This window comes from Scyliorhinus canicula, chromosome 3, assembly GCF_902713615.1.
Source record: "Scyliorhinus canicula chromosome 3, sScyCan1.1, whole genome shotgun sequence".
In the NCBI taxonomy this organism is placed as follows: domain Eukaryota; kingdom Metazoa; phylum Chordata; class Chondrichthyes; order Carcharhiniformes; family Scyliorhinidae; genus Scyliorhinus; species Scyliorhinus canicula.
This window is the reverse complement of record NC_052148.1, coordinates 93,071,242-93,087,431: the sequence shown is the minus strand read 5'-3', so window position 1 is coordinate 93,087,431 and position 16,190 is coordinate 93,071,242. Positions and strand designations below refer to the sequence as shown.

The following is a 16,190-nucleotide window of genomic DNA, read 5'->3' as shown; positions in this document are numbered from 1 at the left end:
CTTTATATATTTATAATAACTCACTGGAGCTCGTGAGCTGAACTCTATTCTTTCTATGCGCAGCCAGAATTTGAACTGTAATCTCATTCACTGAATTTCATTCTCACAGGAACACTTAAACGTATTAAACCCGAACATTTGAAAGCTGCAACCAATGATGAGAACACTGGAAATCGAACCATAACATACACTCTGGTTAGTTTTCCAAAACTCGGTAAAGTGGTAAAAGTTGAGACTGACAACATGACAACTGAAGCGACCAACTTCACCCAAAGCATGGTAAGTGTTAGTCGGTACCATTGTTTTGCTCTACATCCTATACACTCAACAATAAATAAACATGTATTGATAAAATTGTCATTTTTATGCAACATCAAATCATCATTTGTAAGAAGAAGGAATTGCATTTCAAATCTTCAGGTCACCATCGCATGCACCACCGACTATAGTTATACTTTGGAAGTTCAGTTTACCCAACACAGTTGCTCTCCTATTCCTCTTTAGATAGTGGCATGAGCTCTTTGAGCTTCACTGGAAACTGGGGCCTTAGTCTCATCCAAAAGATATTGTCTACGACAATGCGACTTCCACTTATTGAAGTCCTGGAGTGGGCCTTGAACCAACAATCCTCTGAGTCAGAAGTCACGGTGCTACCACTGACCCAAGGACACAATTGTTTTAATATTTAGTAATCAAAATCACCTTTTTCACTTCATAAAATAAAATATTTAAAGCACACTTTAGTCAGAAAAGCAATGATTTTTGTATCTATCCTTTGGCAAAAGCAAAGTATTGACTTGTTGGTTGTCCCTTTAAATCCAGTCAAAATACATTAGGAGCTAAATTTCTGCAATAGTTTTCTGTATTTTCTGAGATGCCAGCTCGTTGGTGTTTCACCCACCTCTCGATCTATCCCCCATATTATGGGGGCCAGTAAGTCGTCAGGCATCCTGCCTGCCTGAGGCCTATTTAGAACTTTAAGTGAGCAATTAAGGCCTTATTCCATCTGCACCACAAGTTTTCTTTCAGCAGTGGGAAGGCAAACAGCCTGGCAGCTTTGACACTGTGAGCTGCTCTTGGCAGAAAGGGAGAGCGACCTCCTTTGAGGGAGTCCACTGTGTCCATTGGGGGCACCATCCGAATACGGTATCACCATTGTCCGTCCTCAACTAGCCAGTCTAACACAACACCCCCCCCCCCGCACCCTCTCACGGGAGTCTCCCAGCCATGCCCACCCAAAATCCCTAGACTCATCTGAAGCCCAGTAGACATCTTCACTTCTTCGTCAGGAATGGTTGTAGTCTGGGGATTTCCGGTGGCAGCCATGGAGTGAGTGGCTGCACATTAGGTGGCTCCTGCTCAAGAATAAATTTTTTGGTTCTTTTTGCCCATTTTGCAGGGTGTTACACAGGTGGAAATTGTAGGAACATTAAGAACTAGTGATTCTCCTTCAGTGGGGAATGTCTAAGGTCTACTAAATGACGAGTGCAACAAACTAGGAGCAACAGTCATACCAGGAGAACTCTCGAGATACGACAGAGGAAAAGATGGCAGAAAGACCTGTGGCGTTGTTGCCCACACAATGATCGACGGAGCAACTAGTGGCATTTTTGATGGCGGAATTCCAGCAGCAGAGGAAGGCGGTCTCAGAAGACTTGGCTAAGGTGGCAGAGCCAATTTGGGCTGCCCTAGAGTGAGTGGAGCAAAGCGCATCGCTCCAGAAGGTTGAGAGCCACTAGGATGATTTACCCTCGTTGAAGAAATGCTGCTGATGGCGGAGGGCCAGAAGACATTGAGGGAGGAGGTGGCCGACCTGGAGAATCACTCAACGAGGTAGAATCTGAAGATCGTGGTGCTGCCTGAAGGGATCGAGGGAGTGTAGGGCACAAAGTATGCAGCTAGGCTGTTTGAGAAGCTGGTGGGGAAAGGGGGACTTCGACCGACCTCCCGAATTGGATTGGGCGCAGAGATCACTGAGGAGGAAGCTGAAAGCGGGAGAGGTGCCAAGGGCGATCATTGTGTGGCTACATCACTACTGGAGAAGGAGAAGATCCTACATTGGGCGAGAGACAAGAGAGTGTACTTGGAAGGGCGTGCGGTTCACATATCAGGACTTGCAAGAGGAGCTGGCCAAGCGGCGGGCCAAGTTCAATAGGGTCAAGGCAGCTCTATTTAGGAATAAAGTACCGTTCAGAGTGCTGTGTCCTGCTCATTGTGGGTCACATATGAGTAAAGGGTAGAGAGAATAAATGGGATGAAGAATGATTCCATTAACTTTAAGTACTGTAAATAATTCATGCAGAAAGCATTAAGAGCTAATGAAATATTCAACCAGTAAGTTCAAGCTTTGCCAAGGGGACCTGTTATATAAAAATGAAGAGGCATCAGTCAGACCAGGCATGATAAATACTGTATTTTCACAACCTGGAATAATTCACTTATTTTTATTTGATTAATTGTTCAGAAGTTTAAAATGAGAGCCGCTTGTTTTTTTGAGCCTTGAGCATGTATGCCATTTTGTTTTTATCTTTGGAATTCCCATCCTTATGTTTTGACCTTGGGCCATGAATTTATTTTAATATACTACGGTACACAGACGTTCTACTGGTAACAAAGTGAAATCATTTACAGAGGAGTCGCATAGGATCAAGATAATCAGATTTTTATAAAGTTATATATTTCATTAGGCAGTAACCCAAATATTGTGAATATTTTAGTACAAACATAAATGATGTAGAGTTCAAAAAGAAAACAATGGCCCATAGCTTCCAACGAGCTTCGGGAAACGATGGCCTGCTGGCATTACAAGACGATAATGTGCACTTACCTGCTTTTGAAAATTACACTGAAACTTCTGATGGTCAGAGCTGCTTGGGGCCTGCACCGAGCTCCCACAGAGACCAGTGCAATCCAGCTCTGGCATATTGAGGGAGACCGCGTCCCTATTTTTACTGCACTAGCTGCTGTGAGGAAGGTAAGTATAAGAGCCCCAGTGAATTGACAGGACAGGCAGACGGTAAGTGTCCAATTTGGGTGGTTGAGAGGGTTGGAGGTGGACGGTCAGGGGGCCAGAAGTGTGCGGGAGTGCCTGAGATCATGGATAGGGGGTGGTGGCTGGAGGTCACGGGAATATGGGAGGATCAGAGGTCATAGGTGTGGGGATTGGAAGTCAGGGGATAGAGGGACTTGGGTTGGGAGGGTCAAAGCAGGTGGTCCAGCCAGGTCAGAGGGGTTGGATCTGATCGGAGGGTCGAGTCGAGGGAAATCGGCTGGGTCGGGGGTCTGTTCAAGGGGCAGTCCAGTCGGATCTGGGGGTCAGGTCAGGGATGAAAGTCACAGCTGTGGGGGACAGGAACGAGGGGGAGTCCCGTGCTGGTGTATTCGGGAGTAGGGGAGATTCCAAGGTCCTTTAACATGACTTCCTGGCCCTTCGCTGGAACAACAACCCGCGTGCCTGCAGGAGGATACCGTCTTCTCCGGTCAGGTCCGAGAACTTTGAGAAGAAAGCCTTCAACTTGCCTGGTAGCCGTCGATGCCGACTACCGTATAGCAGCAGATGCCACGCCTTGGCAAGGACGGGGTCGTTTGCATCCAGTCACGAATACATGATGTAGTGACGGGCAAGGAATCCATAAATTCAGGACAGTGGTTGTCTGCTATAGGGGGCTTTGCGAACTCAATCTGCAGAGGAAGACGGCTCCACGCATCAGGATATGCAATCTGGGTCTCTGGGCAGTGCTCAAAAGAGTACTCTTAAACATTTAATAACAAAGCCCAATGCTGAAACCTTGCAGAAGAAATTAGTGGGATTGCCTTGTCCTCACAGAAGAGGACCAGCAACGGCTTGTGACCCCTGATGATAAAGAAGTGGCAGCCATAGACACACTGATCAAATTTCTTCACCCCAAATACGATCATCAGACAATCCTTTTCTATTTGAGGATACGTATGCTCAGCCAGAGCCAGAGTCCGGGAGGCAAAGGCGATCGATGTTCACGGAGAGACAGGACTGCCCCAATCCCATATGCCGATACATTACTTGTGACAAATAATGGTTTCAAAGGATCGAAATCCATCAGCAACTCTGAAGAGGACAACCACCATTTCACTTTTTTAAAGGCCTCATCCTGGGCCTTGCTCCACACCCAAGGCTGATGCTTCTTGAGGAGCAAATGAAGGGGGGCCAAGATGGTTGCCAAATTCGGAATGAATCTGCCATGATAATTCGCCAATCCAAAAAAAGAGCAAACCTCCATGGCATCACGCAGCGTGGGGGCCAGTTGGATGGCTCCCACTTTTTCAGCGACAGGTGAAGGCCATCTCGGTCTACCCAATACCTCAAGTAGACGATTTATTTTGTGTGAAACACGCACTTCGTGAGGCGCAGGTGGGCCCCATACTCACAAAAGTGCTGCAACACCACTTCAAGGTTCCGTAAATGCTCCTTGTCCATGGCCCCCGTGACTAGCACATCGTCCAAGTAAATCACAGCGCACGGCAATCCGCGCAGGATGTTCTCCATTACGCGTTGAAAGAGCACACACTGAGGATACTCTGAAGGGCAGTCGGGTGTTAGAGACTCTTGTGCGTATTAATTATGACATACTTCCAGGAGGATTTATTGAGCTCCAGTTCTAGATAAGTGTTGCTCATGTCTAATATTGTGAATGTGCAGCCGTTGGCTAATGTAGCATAAAGATACTGAATTTGAGGTACAGGATAACGATCTAACCTTGAAGCCGTGTTCACCGTCAATTTATAGTGTTCGCAGAGACGACTATCTTATCCGGCTTCATGATGGGAACCACCAGCGCCACCCAATCAGCAAATCACACAGCTCAAACTCTCCAAGCGACCAAGTTCGGTCTCTACTTTCTCCACTAAGGTGTAGGGAACCGGGCAGGTATGAAAATATTGGGGCTGGGGTTCCGGTCCACCTGGATCTTGGCTACGGCCCCTTTAATTATACCCAAGCCAAGGGTGGAAAACACCAACAGGCTAGGGCCTGTTCCTTGCACAACAATGAGGAGAAGGCAAACCATTTGGCGCACATAAACCACCAGAGTAAGTGTTGTCCCCACAATATTCAGTCACCAGTGTGAGTGACCAAATGAGCCGCCATGTTGGATTTGAATTAATGCCACGTATGCCGAGGTACAGTAAAAAGTACAGTCCAGACAGATTGTTCCATCAATCCATGAAAAAACTTAGGACATACATAAATACTCAACATAAATACATAGACACAAGAATCCAGCGAAGCATACAGGAGTATAGTACTATTCAGTAGATGTGTGAAGAGAACAGATCAGTCCATAAGAGGGTCATTTAGGAGTTTGGTAACAGCGGGGAAGAAGCTGTTTTTGAATCTGTTAGTGCGTGTTCTCAGACTTTTGTATTTCCTGCCCGATGGAAGAGGTTCGAAGATAGAATAACCCAGGTGGAAGGTGTCTTTGATTATGTTGCCCGCTTTCCCAGGGCAGTGGGAGGTGTACAGAGAGTCATTGGATGGGAGGCGGGTTCGTGTGATAGACTGGGCTGTGTTCATGGCTCTCTGTAATTTCTTACGGTCTTGGACCAAGCAGTTGCCATACCAGGCTGTGATGCAGCCAGGTAGGATGCTTTCTGTAAAAATTGGTAAGAATCGATGTGGACATGCCGAATTTCCTCAGTTTCCTGAGGAAGTATAGGTGCTGTTGTGCTTTCATGGGCGTAGCGTCGACGTGGGTGGACCAGGACAGATCTATATTAATGACTTGGATTCAATGATAGAAGATACTATAACCAAATTTGCAGATGACACGAAAATAGATTGGATTGGATTGGATTGGATTTGTTTATTGTCACGTGTACCGAGGTACAGTGAAAAGTATTTTTCTGCAAGCAGCTCAACAGATCATTCAGTACATGGAAGAAAAGGGAATTAAATAAAATTCAAGAAAATACATAATAGGGCAACACAAGACATACAATGTAACTACATAAGCATTGGCATCGGTTGAAGCATACAGGGTGTAGTGTTAATGAGGTCAGTCAATAAGAGGGTCATTTAGGAGTCTGGTGACAGTGGGGAAGAAGCTGTTTTTGAGTCTGTTTGTGCGTGTTCTCAGACTTCTGAATCTCCTGCCCGATGGAAGAAGTTGGAAAAGTGAGTAAGCCGGGTGGGAGGGATCCTTGATTATGCTGCCCGCTTTCCCCCAGCAGCGGGAGGTGTAGATGGAATCAATGGATGGGAGGCAGGTTCGTGTGATGGACTGGCCGGTATTCACGACTCTGAAGTTCCTTGCAGTCCTGGGCCGAGCAGTTGCCATACCAGGCTGTGATGCAGCCCGATAGGATGCTTTCTATAGTGCATCTGTAAAAGTTGGTAAGGGTTAATGTGGACATGCCGAATTTCCTTAGTTTCCTGAGGAAGTATAGGCGCTGTTGTGCTTTCTTGGTGATAGCGTCGACGTGTGTGGACCAGGATAGATTTTTGATGATATGCACCCTTAGGAATTTGAAACTGATGTGCACTCCTAGGAATTTGAAACTGATGGGATAGTAAGTTGTAATAAAGAAATAAGAAATAAGGAAAGTGATACATTAATGAGTGAGCCAAAACTTTGCAGATGGAGTTTAATGTGTGTAAGTGAGAGGTTATCTATTTTGGTCGGAAAACTTATTATCTAAATGGAGGGAAACTTCAGAGTGCTTCAGTGCAGAGTGATCTGGGTGTCCTCTTGCATGAATCAGAGAAAACTAATATGCAGGTACAGCAGATAACAAGGAAGGCAATGGAATTTTGGCATTTATTGTTAAAGGAACAGAGTATAAAAGTAGGGAAGTATTTCTATGACTGTATACGCCATTAGTGAGATCGTACCTGGAGTACAGTGTACAGTTTTGGTCCCCTTATTTGAGGAAGGATGTAGTTGCATTGGAGGCAGTTCAGAGATGGTTCACTAGATTGATTCCAGAGATGAAGGGTATGTATTATGAAGAGAGGTTGAGCAGTTTAGGCCGATACTCTCTAGAGTTTAGAAGAATAAGAGGAGATCTAATTGTGGTATATAAGATGATAAAAGGGATTGACAAAGTAGACACAGAGAGGATGTTTCCTCTTATGAGACAATCGAGAACGAGGGGTCAGAATTTTGGGATAAGGGATAGCAGATTTAAAACGGAGATGAGGGAAAATTACTTCTCTCAAAGGATCGTGAATCTGGAATTTACTACCCCAGAGTGTGGTGGATGCCAAGACATTGAGTAAATTTAAGGAAGTGATAGACAGATTTTTAATTAGTAATGGGTTGAAATTGGGGGTTGAAGGGTTATGGAGAATGGGCAAGAAATTGGAGTTAAGATGAAGATGAGATAAGCCAAGCTCATAGTGAATGGCGAAGCAGGCTAAATTGGCTACTCCTGCTCCTGGCTCTTATGTCTTTATGTTAACATTCTTACCTGAGTCCATTGCTCCTGGGTTCAATACCCCCTCAGAAACCTCCAGCCACGGGCAGCACGGTAGCATGGTGGTTAGCATAAATGCTTCACAGCTCCAGGGTCCCAGGTCCGATTCCCGGCTGTGTCACTGTCTGTGTGGAGTCTGCACGTCCTCCCCGTGTGTGCGTGGGTTTCCTCCGGGTGCTCCGGTTTCCTCCCACAGTCCAAAGATGTGCGGGTGAGGTGGATTGGCCATGATAAATTGCCCTTAGTGTCCTAAAGAATAAGGTTGGTGGGGGGGTTGTTGGGTTAAGGGTATGGGGTGAACATGTGGGTTTGAGTAGGGTGATCATTGCTCGGCACAACATCGGGGGCCGAGGGGCCTGTTCTGTGCTGTACTGTTCTAAATTCTAAATTCACTCCAGTGCAGCACAATGAGCGAATGCTGCAGTGTCAGAGGTGGCATCTGTTAATGAGACATTGGAAGAACATTTAAAGGGATTAGGTTAGGATTTGAGTTAGTGTGCTTGCGGGGCCTTTAATTCCCTAAAAGTGACATTAGTTTGGGATCCCACCATCATCTGTCCATCCCAGATTTCACCCCGATGGTTTTTAAGGTGAGCAATAAACCCCTATGCAGCTGTCGGGTAATGTATTGAACTATTCTAATAGGTCATTCATTTCTGCTTTAGCAGCACGAGCTTCCCTAACTGTCAGCAACTCACCAGTGTCACCAAGATGAGTGCACAGCTAAGAGTGCTGACAGGCTCTTAAATCTTTTATCAGTGAAATTGAAGAACTCCAGCCATGGCTAGGAGAGAGGCCGCTGATCACAGCACTCCTTCCCAAAGTGTACTTTCAGTGCTTTTGACGTCTTGAAAGCCATTTCACCCGTCTTCCATGCTGCCAGCCTTCACCATGACATGTGAGCAGCTGATTCAGCTCCACCGTGCACCTTTGACGAAGAACAAGAGAAAAAACAGCACCAGCAGCAGGAGCACCTCAATCACAGCTGACTTCTCAATCACATGCCTCTCCGCAGGATACACAGGATGAACACCGAGATCTAGCTCGAAGGAGGTGAGCCCACACACAGGATCTACAGGAAGTAGATCAGCTCTCTCAACAGGTCTGAATGCCAGGCTTCAGGGAGTTCAGATTTTCAATGCAGGTTGGTGCTGACGTGCACAGCCTCCTGGACCAAGACGTCCTTCCCAGTGGGTCAGATGAGTATGCATTGCCAGTGGCCGACAAGGTGCCTATCACTCTCCTCCATGATCTCCTCCACTCACTTCTGCAAGGAGAAAGCAGAGGACTCATGTGAATAGGAAGGAAGGACAACATTTATGGAGGGAAACTCTGAAGCATGGGTACGAGAGTGCAATAGCCTGTGAGTGAGTGTGTGTGTGTTGGCTGTTCAGACTGAGATGTAAGGCACCTAGACAAAGAAATTAGTTGGGTTTTTTGGAATGTATAATCGTAAAATTCATATTATATTAGTGTTATATTATTGAAACTGTCAAGTTTGTGTTGTCCTTTTGGAAGAGCAATCCAGTTACTTCAAAGGGAAAGGAGTATAAAAATTGAAAAGTCTTGCTAAAACTTGGCAAGGCACTCGTCAGACTGCACCTGGAATACTGTGAATAGTTCTGGTCCCCTTATCTAAGGAAAGATATACTGGCATTGGAGGCAATACGGGGAAGGGTTAGGGTTAGGGTCACTAGCTTGATCCTGGGTATGGAGGAATTTTCTTTTTTTTTAAAATAAATTTAGTGTACCCAGTTATTTTTTTTTCCAATTAAGGGGCAATTTAGCGTGGCCAATCCACTTAGCCTGCACATCTTTGGGTTGTGGGGTGAGACCCACCAAAACACGGGGAAAATGTGTTAACTTCACACGGACAGTAACCCGGGGCTGGGATCGAACCTGGGACCTCGGCGGCATGAGGCAGCAGTGCAAACCACTACGCCACCGTGCCACCTTGAGGAAGTTTGTTATGAGGAGAGGTTGAGTAGATTAGGTCTGTAACTCTTTGGAGTTTAGAAGAATGAGAGGTGACCTTATTGAAACAAATGGATTCTCAGGGGGCATGTCAGGGTAGATGCTGAGGGGTTGTTTCCCTTGTGGGAGAGTCTAGGACCAGAGGACACAATCTCAGAGTAAGGGGTCACCCATTTAACATTTAAGACAGATGAGGAGGAATTTCTTCTTTCAGAGGGCACTGAATCTGTGTAATTCTTTACCACATAGAGGCTGGGTTGTGAAATATGTTCAAGGCTGATCAGGCCACCTGACCTGCTATTCATGCCATTTGCCACCTTCTACAGGAGCGCTGGGCTGGTTTATGGCCTAAAGATGGTAATGTGCCACCATTTCCCAGCCAGTATATATGCAGGGGGCCTGAATTCTCGACCTCTGACTGACAATTTAAAATTAAGCTAAGTATTTGCATTCCTTAACAGCATCTCCACTCAGTATTTACATTTCGAAGGGCAGCACGGTGGCGCAGTGGTTTGCACTGCTCCCTCATGCCGCCGAGGTCCCAGGTTCGATCCTGGTTCTGGGTCACTGTCCGTGTGGAGTTTGCACATTCTCCCCGCGTTTGCGCGGGTTTCAGCCCCACAACCCAAAGATGTGCAGGTTAGGTGGATTGGCCACGCTAAATTGCCCCTTTATTGGGAAAAAAAAAATTGGGTACTTTAAATTTATGAAAAAAAGTATTTGCATTTCGTTTCTTGTGCACCAGAAACCACCAAAGTCATATTTGCCTGCATTGTTCCTGTTAATGGCACCAGGTGCATGCTTGGGCACATGATGCAACATTTTCCAACCCAAGCACTAAAACAGTCTGTGCACTTCTGGGGATTTAGGAGCACAAATGGAAAGGAATGGTTCAGGGGGAACCCTCAAACAAATAAATGTATTATGATGCCTGGATAGTTAAATAAAAAATTACCATAGATTCATAGTCTGCACCATGTTGGATGGATGTTGTTGATAATGATTTCAGCTTTCTGAGTTACTGCATTACAAAAGAACAATTTTTCTCTTCAGCATTGCTAATAGCTATTTCCCCACCATAAACATTCCCAGAAGTTGTTTTCAATGCATGATTTGTGGCGTTCCAGCATTGAAGATATCTCACAACAACTTTGGAAGCGGTATTAGCAGGTCTAAATGAGGGCAGTCTCCCTTCCCCGTCACCCACTCCCTCCATCTCCACGATTACACCCCCACCATTCATACAGGTCGAGAACCATCAGGTGTTCACATACACTGCAGTCTCCACCCTTTTCGTTCGTCGGCAGATATAACCACCTGAAAAGCCACACAGCAAATTTGGAAGTACTCAACGCTTGTGCAAAATGGGAGCAAATGATTAGGGTCTATTGTTCCTGTGTATTTTGCCCACGTTTAGGTGCTTTTTGAATATCAACATAGGTCAATAAACCCTCCAAGCCATTTGTCTGGCTGATTTTTACATTATGCCCTTTAGCGAAATAACATTTCATCTCTGCATAACAAAATTGTAAACTTGTTTTTGAGGAATATATTTATGTTATTATTGGATGTTGGAGAGAAGAAATCTCTTGACAGGATTTTAATTTAAACATTACATTTTCTTGAAATGCTGTATTTTTTTCATTTAAAAAGGATAAATGTTTGTATCCAGAAATCAGAAAATTGCAGCGATTTTAAGTCCAAGCATCTAATATTATTTAAAGTCAAGCAAATGGGGATATAGAGAATTGACAAAGAAGCAAAATTAAATCGATAATCAAATTAATTCAATCTAATGCCATTAATTAGCTCAGAAAGATATATATCAAAATCCATGACAACGATGTTTTACATCTATTCTATATTGATTTCACTTCATGAGGCAATGTTCATTGAAACATTTGGTGCTTTTGTTACTAATGGGCATTGCACAGCTTTTACTACCAGTTCAGCATGTAAGTGAAACTGTATTCAGAATGTATGGTGTCTAGGATGTCACACTTTGCTTGTCAGATACTCACCTCGCTATCCCACAGTAGAAGTGATTGGTTCTTCCTCCAAAAATCCTAATAAAGGTGCATCAAAGTCTGTAAGTTTGCCAAGCTTCAATTAGGTTTACATATCTTCATGAGCTTTTAATAACAAAATATATCTTGGGTATTGATCCATTTTTAAATGGGGATTAATGGGTAAAATTAGTTAATAAAACAGGTAAATTACAATAGAGACAGAAAATTAGGTAAAACCGTCAATTAGAAAATGTCGACAGTATTGCAATCCTTTTCAGTTATCAAAATTAAACCTGGTTTTGTTTAGAAGTACCATTTTGTTTGCATTGTTTCTTGCAGATAAATGAAGGTTTGATTGCATATAAGCACACTCACACTGACACCATAAGCTGGAGTGCTGAAGACTCGTTTCAGTTTATAGTGTTTTCCCCACCAGCCTCGTTGGAACCTCAAGACTTTCACGTCATCATCTCATATGACAACACTGGGCGATCCAGTTGTCTACTTGCAAATACAGGTGAGATACCCACAGTGCATCTCTAGTGTATGAAAATACTGGAACCTGCCAAATGTTTTCTGTATGATCCTCTTTTGCACTTTTAGACGTGAACCTGATTAAGTCGCTGGCGAGGGATGAGGGCGATCTCATTCTTAGATCTCCCTGGTGCAAATCACATTAGGGCCCTCTCGCGAGAGCTAACATCCATAAAGCGATTTGCGGCCCGCAAATTCATCCCCCCCCCCCCCCCCCCCCACCATTTGCACACCAGAGTAAATTGAATGGAAAAGCTCAGGATTTACTCAAACAACTTTACAGTTCAAAGATCAAAAGGGACATAACATTTTTGCAGCAATTTGACGCCCATGTACAACCTTCCACCCTCCTTGGCTATTGATCATAGAAAATATCTTGGAGCATTGAAATGTCCCTTTTTACTCTGACAGAACTTTTTATGTCATCCAACATATTTCTGTTTAAACGGTTTGCAGATCATTCAACTAAACAACTTTCCATCTGTGATTGGAATATCTGTTGTTTCTTTCTCACCTGCCCCTCACTCTGCTGACTTTTTTTCCCCAAATTTCTACAATACTCGCTTATAACTTTCAGTTCTAATCAATTCTGAAAAAGTTACACAAGAAACATGAATCTCTCCTTGTTCCTTTACATATACCGACTAACCTGCTGTGCATTTCCAGCATTTCATTTTTACATCCTCTATTTCTGTGTCACTTCAGCCAGTAGCAAGGAATACAATCCTCCAATCTGATTGATGCTGTCTCCTCGCCATTGGCTTCTCTCAGTTAATTGAAAACATTCTTTTTTTAGATAACGTGTATTTTTTTTAATGCAGTGGATTGCTGGATCAAGACTTTATCTGAACCCCTGTTCCTAGCACAAATCTACGTTGAATTTTAGTTCATTATTGAGTAGGTAGTAGAAAAAGGCAGAATAGATTAATAGAAACGGTGAAAGACTTTGATTGAAGTTGTGTATCGACCTCCAGATAGCAGTAATAAAAAGCAGGATGCATAAGTGTGGAGATCAGAGATGCTTGTGAAAAAACAGTGGTTAAAATGGGAGACTTTGATTTTTATATAGACTGAGAGAAGCAGAACAGCCCAAGTCCCAAAAGCAATTAATTTCTTGGGAGATTTGTCTGGAACAATGTGTTCTCTGATCCACCTTAGACTACATGTCTGTAATTCCACTCGCTCTAGACTTGATTTTACATGGGGGCGGGAACCTGCTAGCAAGACAATATTTTAATGAACGGATCTCTTAATTGGGCCAAGGCTATTGTAGGGTGTTGGATATCATTCAGTAGTCTTAATAAAGTCTTCACGCAAGAGTGAAATGTTTGTGGTCCAGGCAAGGGGCCAGGAGAACAGATTGAGAGGGCTACCGTTTAGGATAGTTGAGGAAAATTTCCGGTATTTGGGAATCCAGGTGGCACGAGACTGGGGCAGGCTGCATAAGTTAAATTTGGCCAGGGTGGTGGAGCAAATGAAGGGAGAGTTTCGGAGATGGGATGCACTCCCGCTGTCGCTGGCAGGGAGGGTGCAGACTGTAAAGATGACAATCCTCCCTCGATTTTTGTTTATTTTTCAGTGCCTCACGATCTTTATCCCACAGTCCTTCTTCAAAAGAGTTAACGGGCTGATCATGAGCTTTGTCTGGGCGGGAAAGTCTCCGCGGGTGAAGAAAGCGATGTTGGAGAGGAACCGCAGCGAGGGAGGGCTGGCTTTGCCGAGTCTGGTCAATTATTACTGGGCGGCCAACATCGCTATGATAAGGAAGTGGATGGTGGGTACGGGGTCTATTTGGGAGCGGGTGGAGGCGGCTTCGTGCAGGGGCTGCAGTTTGGAAGCCCTGGTCACGGCTCCTCTACCGCTGCCGCCGGCCAAGTACACCACCAGCCCGGTAGTGGTGGCGACCCTGAGGATATGGGGCCAGTGGAGGAGGCATGTGGGGGAGATGGGGGCGTCTGTCTGGGCGCCAATCTGCGACAACCATCGGTTTGCCCCGGCAGTATGGATGGGGGGTTCCGAGTATGGCGGCAAGCAGGGGCGGGAAGGGTGGGTGATATGTTCCTGGAAGGGAGCTTCGCGAGTTTGAGGAGCTTGGAGGAGAAATTTGGGTTGGTAAGGGGAAATGATTTTAGATACTTACAGTTGCGGGACTTTGTCCGTAGACAGGTCCCATCTTTCCCCCGCCTCCCGCCAATGGGGATCGTCGACAGAATAGTCTCTAGGAGGGAAGAAGGGGAGGGCAGACTCTCGGGTATATATACGGTGCTCATGAGGGAGGGAGGGTCCCAGACAGAGGAACTGAAACTTAAATGGGAGGAGGAGATAGGCGGGGAAATGGAGGATGGGCTGTGGGCAGAGGCCCTGAGTAGGGTAAACTCGACCGCGACATGTGCTAGGCTCGGGCTGATCCAATTTAAGGTCGTTCACCGGGCCCATATGACGGTGGCTCGGATGAGCAAATTTTTCGGGATAGAGGACAAATGCGCTAGGTGCGCGGGAGGACCAGCGAACCATGTCCACATGTTTTGGGCATGCCCTGAGCTGAGGGGGTACTGGGAGGGATTTGCGGGGGTCATGTCCCAGGTGCTAAAAACAAGGGTGATGATGAGTCCAGGGGTGGCAATTTTTGGGGTTTCGGAAGACCCGGGGGTCCAGGGGGAGAAAGAGGCCGATGTGCTGGCCTTTGCTTCCTTGATAGCCCGGCGACGATATTATTGGCGTGGAGGGACTAAAGCCCCCGAAGACTGAGTAGTGGCTTGTGGACATGTCGAGTTTCCTGGTTATGGAGAAAATTAAGTTGCCTTGAGGGGATCTGTGCAGGGTTCACCGGAGGTGGCCATTTATCTTCTTTGCGGGAGAGTGAGCGTCAGCAGGGGGGTGGGGGGAGGGGGGTGGGGGGTAGAGTAGAGTAGGAGGGAAATTATGGCGGGTAGTACCGGTGGGAGGGGAGCGGGCTTGTGCAATATGTTACGATGGAAGTATTGAAAGTACGTGGATGTTTGCACATTTTTGCCTTTTTTGCTTCCTTTCTGATGATGTCTGTAGCTGTTTATAAAGCCAAAAACTACCTCAATAAAATTGTTTATTTAAAAAAATAAAGTCTTCACGGTCTTAAGTAGGTTAACTATATGTGTTTATTAACTACAACAACAATATATATACATATAAATATATATATAGTTAAGGATTCAAGCCTGGAGCTGTCTCCATGATTGCTTGTGCACACAACTCGATCCAACATTCGACTGATCCCCAGATGTGTGTCATGTGTTCTTCTACATCACTGTGTCGGCAGTACTGTATTCAGTCCCACGTTCACGCTGTGTGTACCAGACCCTGATTCTACACTGGTGAGGTCGGCACCTTGTTAGTGGCACCATCTGCTGCCAGGAGGCAGGGCCTGATCCAGAGTGCAATGCTCAAAGGCAGATGGCATCCATTACTGGATCTGCCATTCCCTTACACGAGGCAGAAGGGTCAGAGGGCAGCAGTCTCATGGTGCAGACTAGGGACCAAATGTTCAATGAAAAGGGATTAACTGCTCTGTGTGAATAACCCTTTTTTTCCAAACTTATTTCTATAGCAGAAATATAATTGAATTGCTTCCTGCATTCTACCAACTGCAGTGCACTAATGTGCACCAGATTGTTTGCTTCTCTCAATCTGTGATATAAAACTGTCTTCTGGCTCTCTCCAGCCCATTAACAACTCTTCAGTAAGCATAATGGGTAGCTAATTGGAGGCAAATGGCTTTCCCATCCCTCAACCCTTTCTTTGTAAATGACAGTGCATGTCGAAAGATTGATACACCATCCGGGAGTACGGTCTTCAAAAGCAGCCCAAACCTGACCTCACCACACAGACAATCGAAAATCAAGCCCTTGGTCACTGCAAACTGTAATTGATATGGGACCTGGATTTGAAAGGTTAAAATAAAAACAAAATAAATAAATAATCTTTTATTGTCACAAGTAGGCCTACATTAACACTGCAATGAAGTTACTGTGAAAATCCCCTAGTGCTAATAATGCTATTCGTATGCTGCGGGATTCAATTGTTTGAATGTTTTTTGGATACAGCAGCAAATAAATATCTTCTGCTCCTTCTCGGGCAGTTAAAATCCTAACTCCTTAGCTTGAATTTTGTGACCGTTGAAACGTGCGCAGTCGATGGGCCCAGAAGCAAGTGTAAAATGTGCTTCTGGCCGCAATCAGCTCCGGAACA

General features: G+C 45.1%; 1 protein-coding gene and 1 long non-coding RNA gene across 2 annotated transcripts in view; one reads left to right on the top strand and one right to left on the bottom strand.

Moving 5' to 3' along the window:
* Nucleotides 1-16,190, top strand: part of LOC119962800 (chondroitin sulfate proteoglycan 4-like) — a 147,776-nt gene that overhangs the window by 125,597 nt on the left and 5,989 nt on the right. The window contains exons 8-9 of the mRNA XM_038790894.1: nucleotides 110-279; nucleotides 11,772-11,949. Of these exons, the coding sequence (XP_038646822.1) occupies nucleotides 110-279; nucleotides 11,772-11,949 (348 nt within the window). The remainder of the gene's footprint in view (nucleotides 1-109; nucleotides 280-11,771; nucleotides 11,950-16,190) is intronic.
* LOC119962801 overlaps nucleotides 8,383-16,190 on the bottom strand; it is a 150,700-nt gene continuing 142,892 nt past the window's right edge. The window contains exon 3 of the long non-coding RNA XR_005459970.1: nucleotides 8,383-8,716. This is a non-coding gene — a long non-coding RNA (uncharacterized LOC119962801). The remainder of the gene's footprint in view (nucleotides 8,717-16,190) is intronic.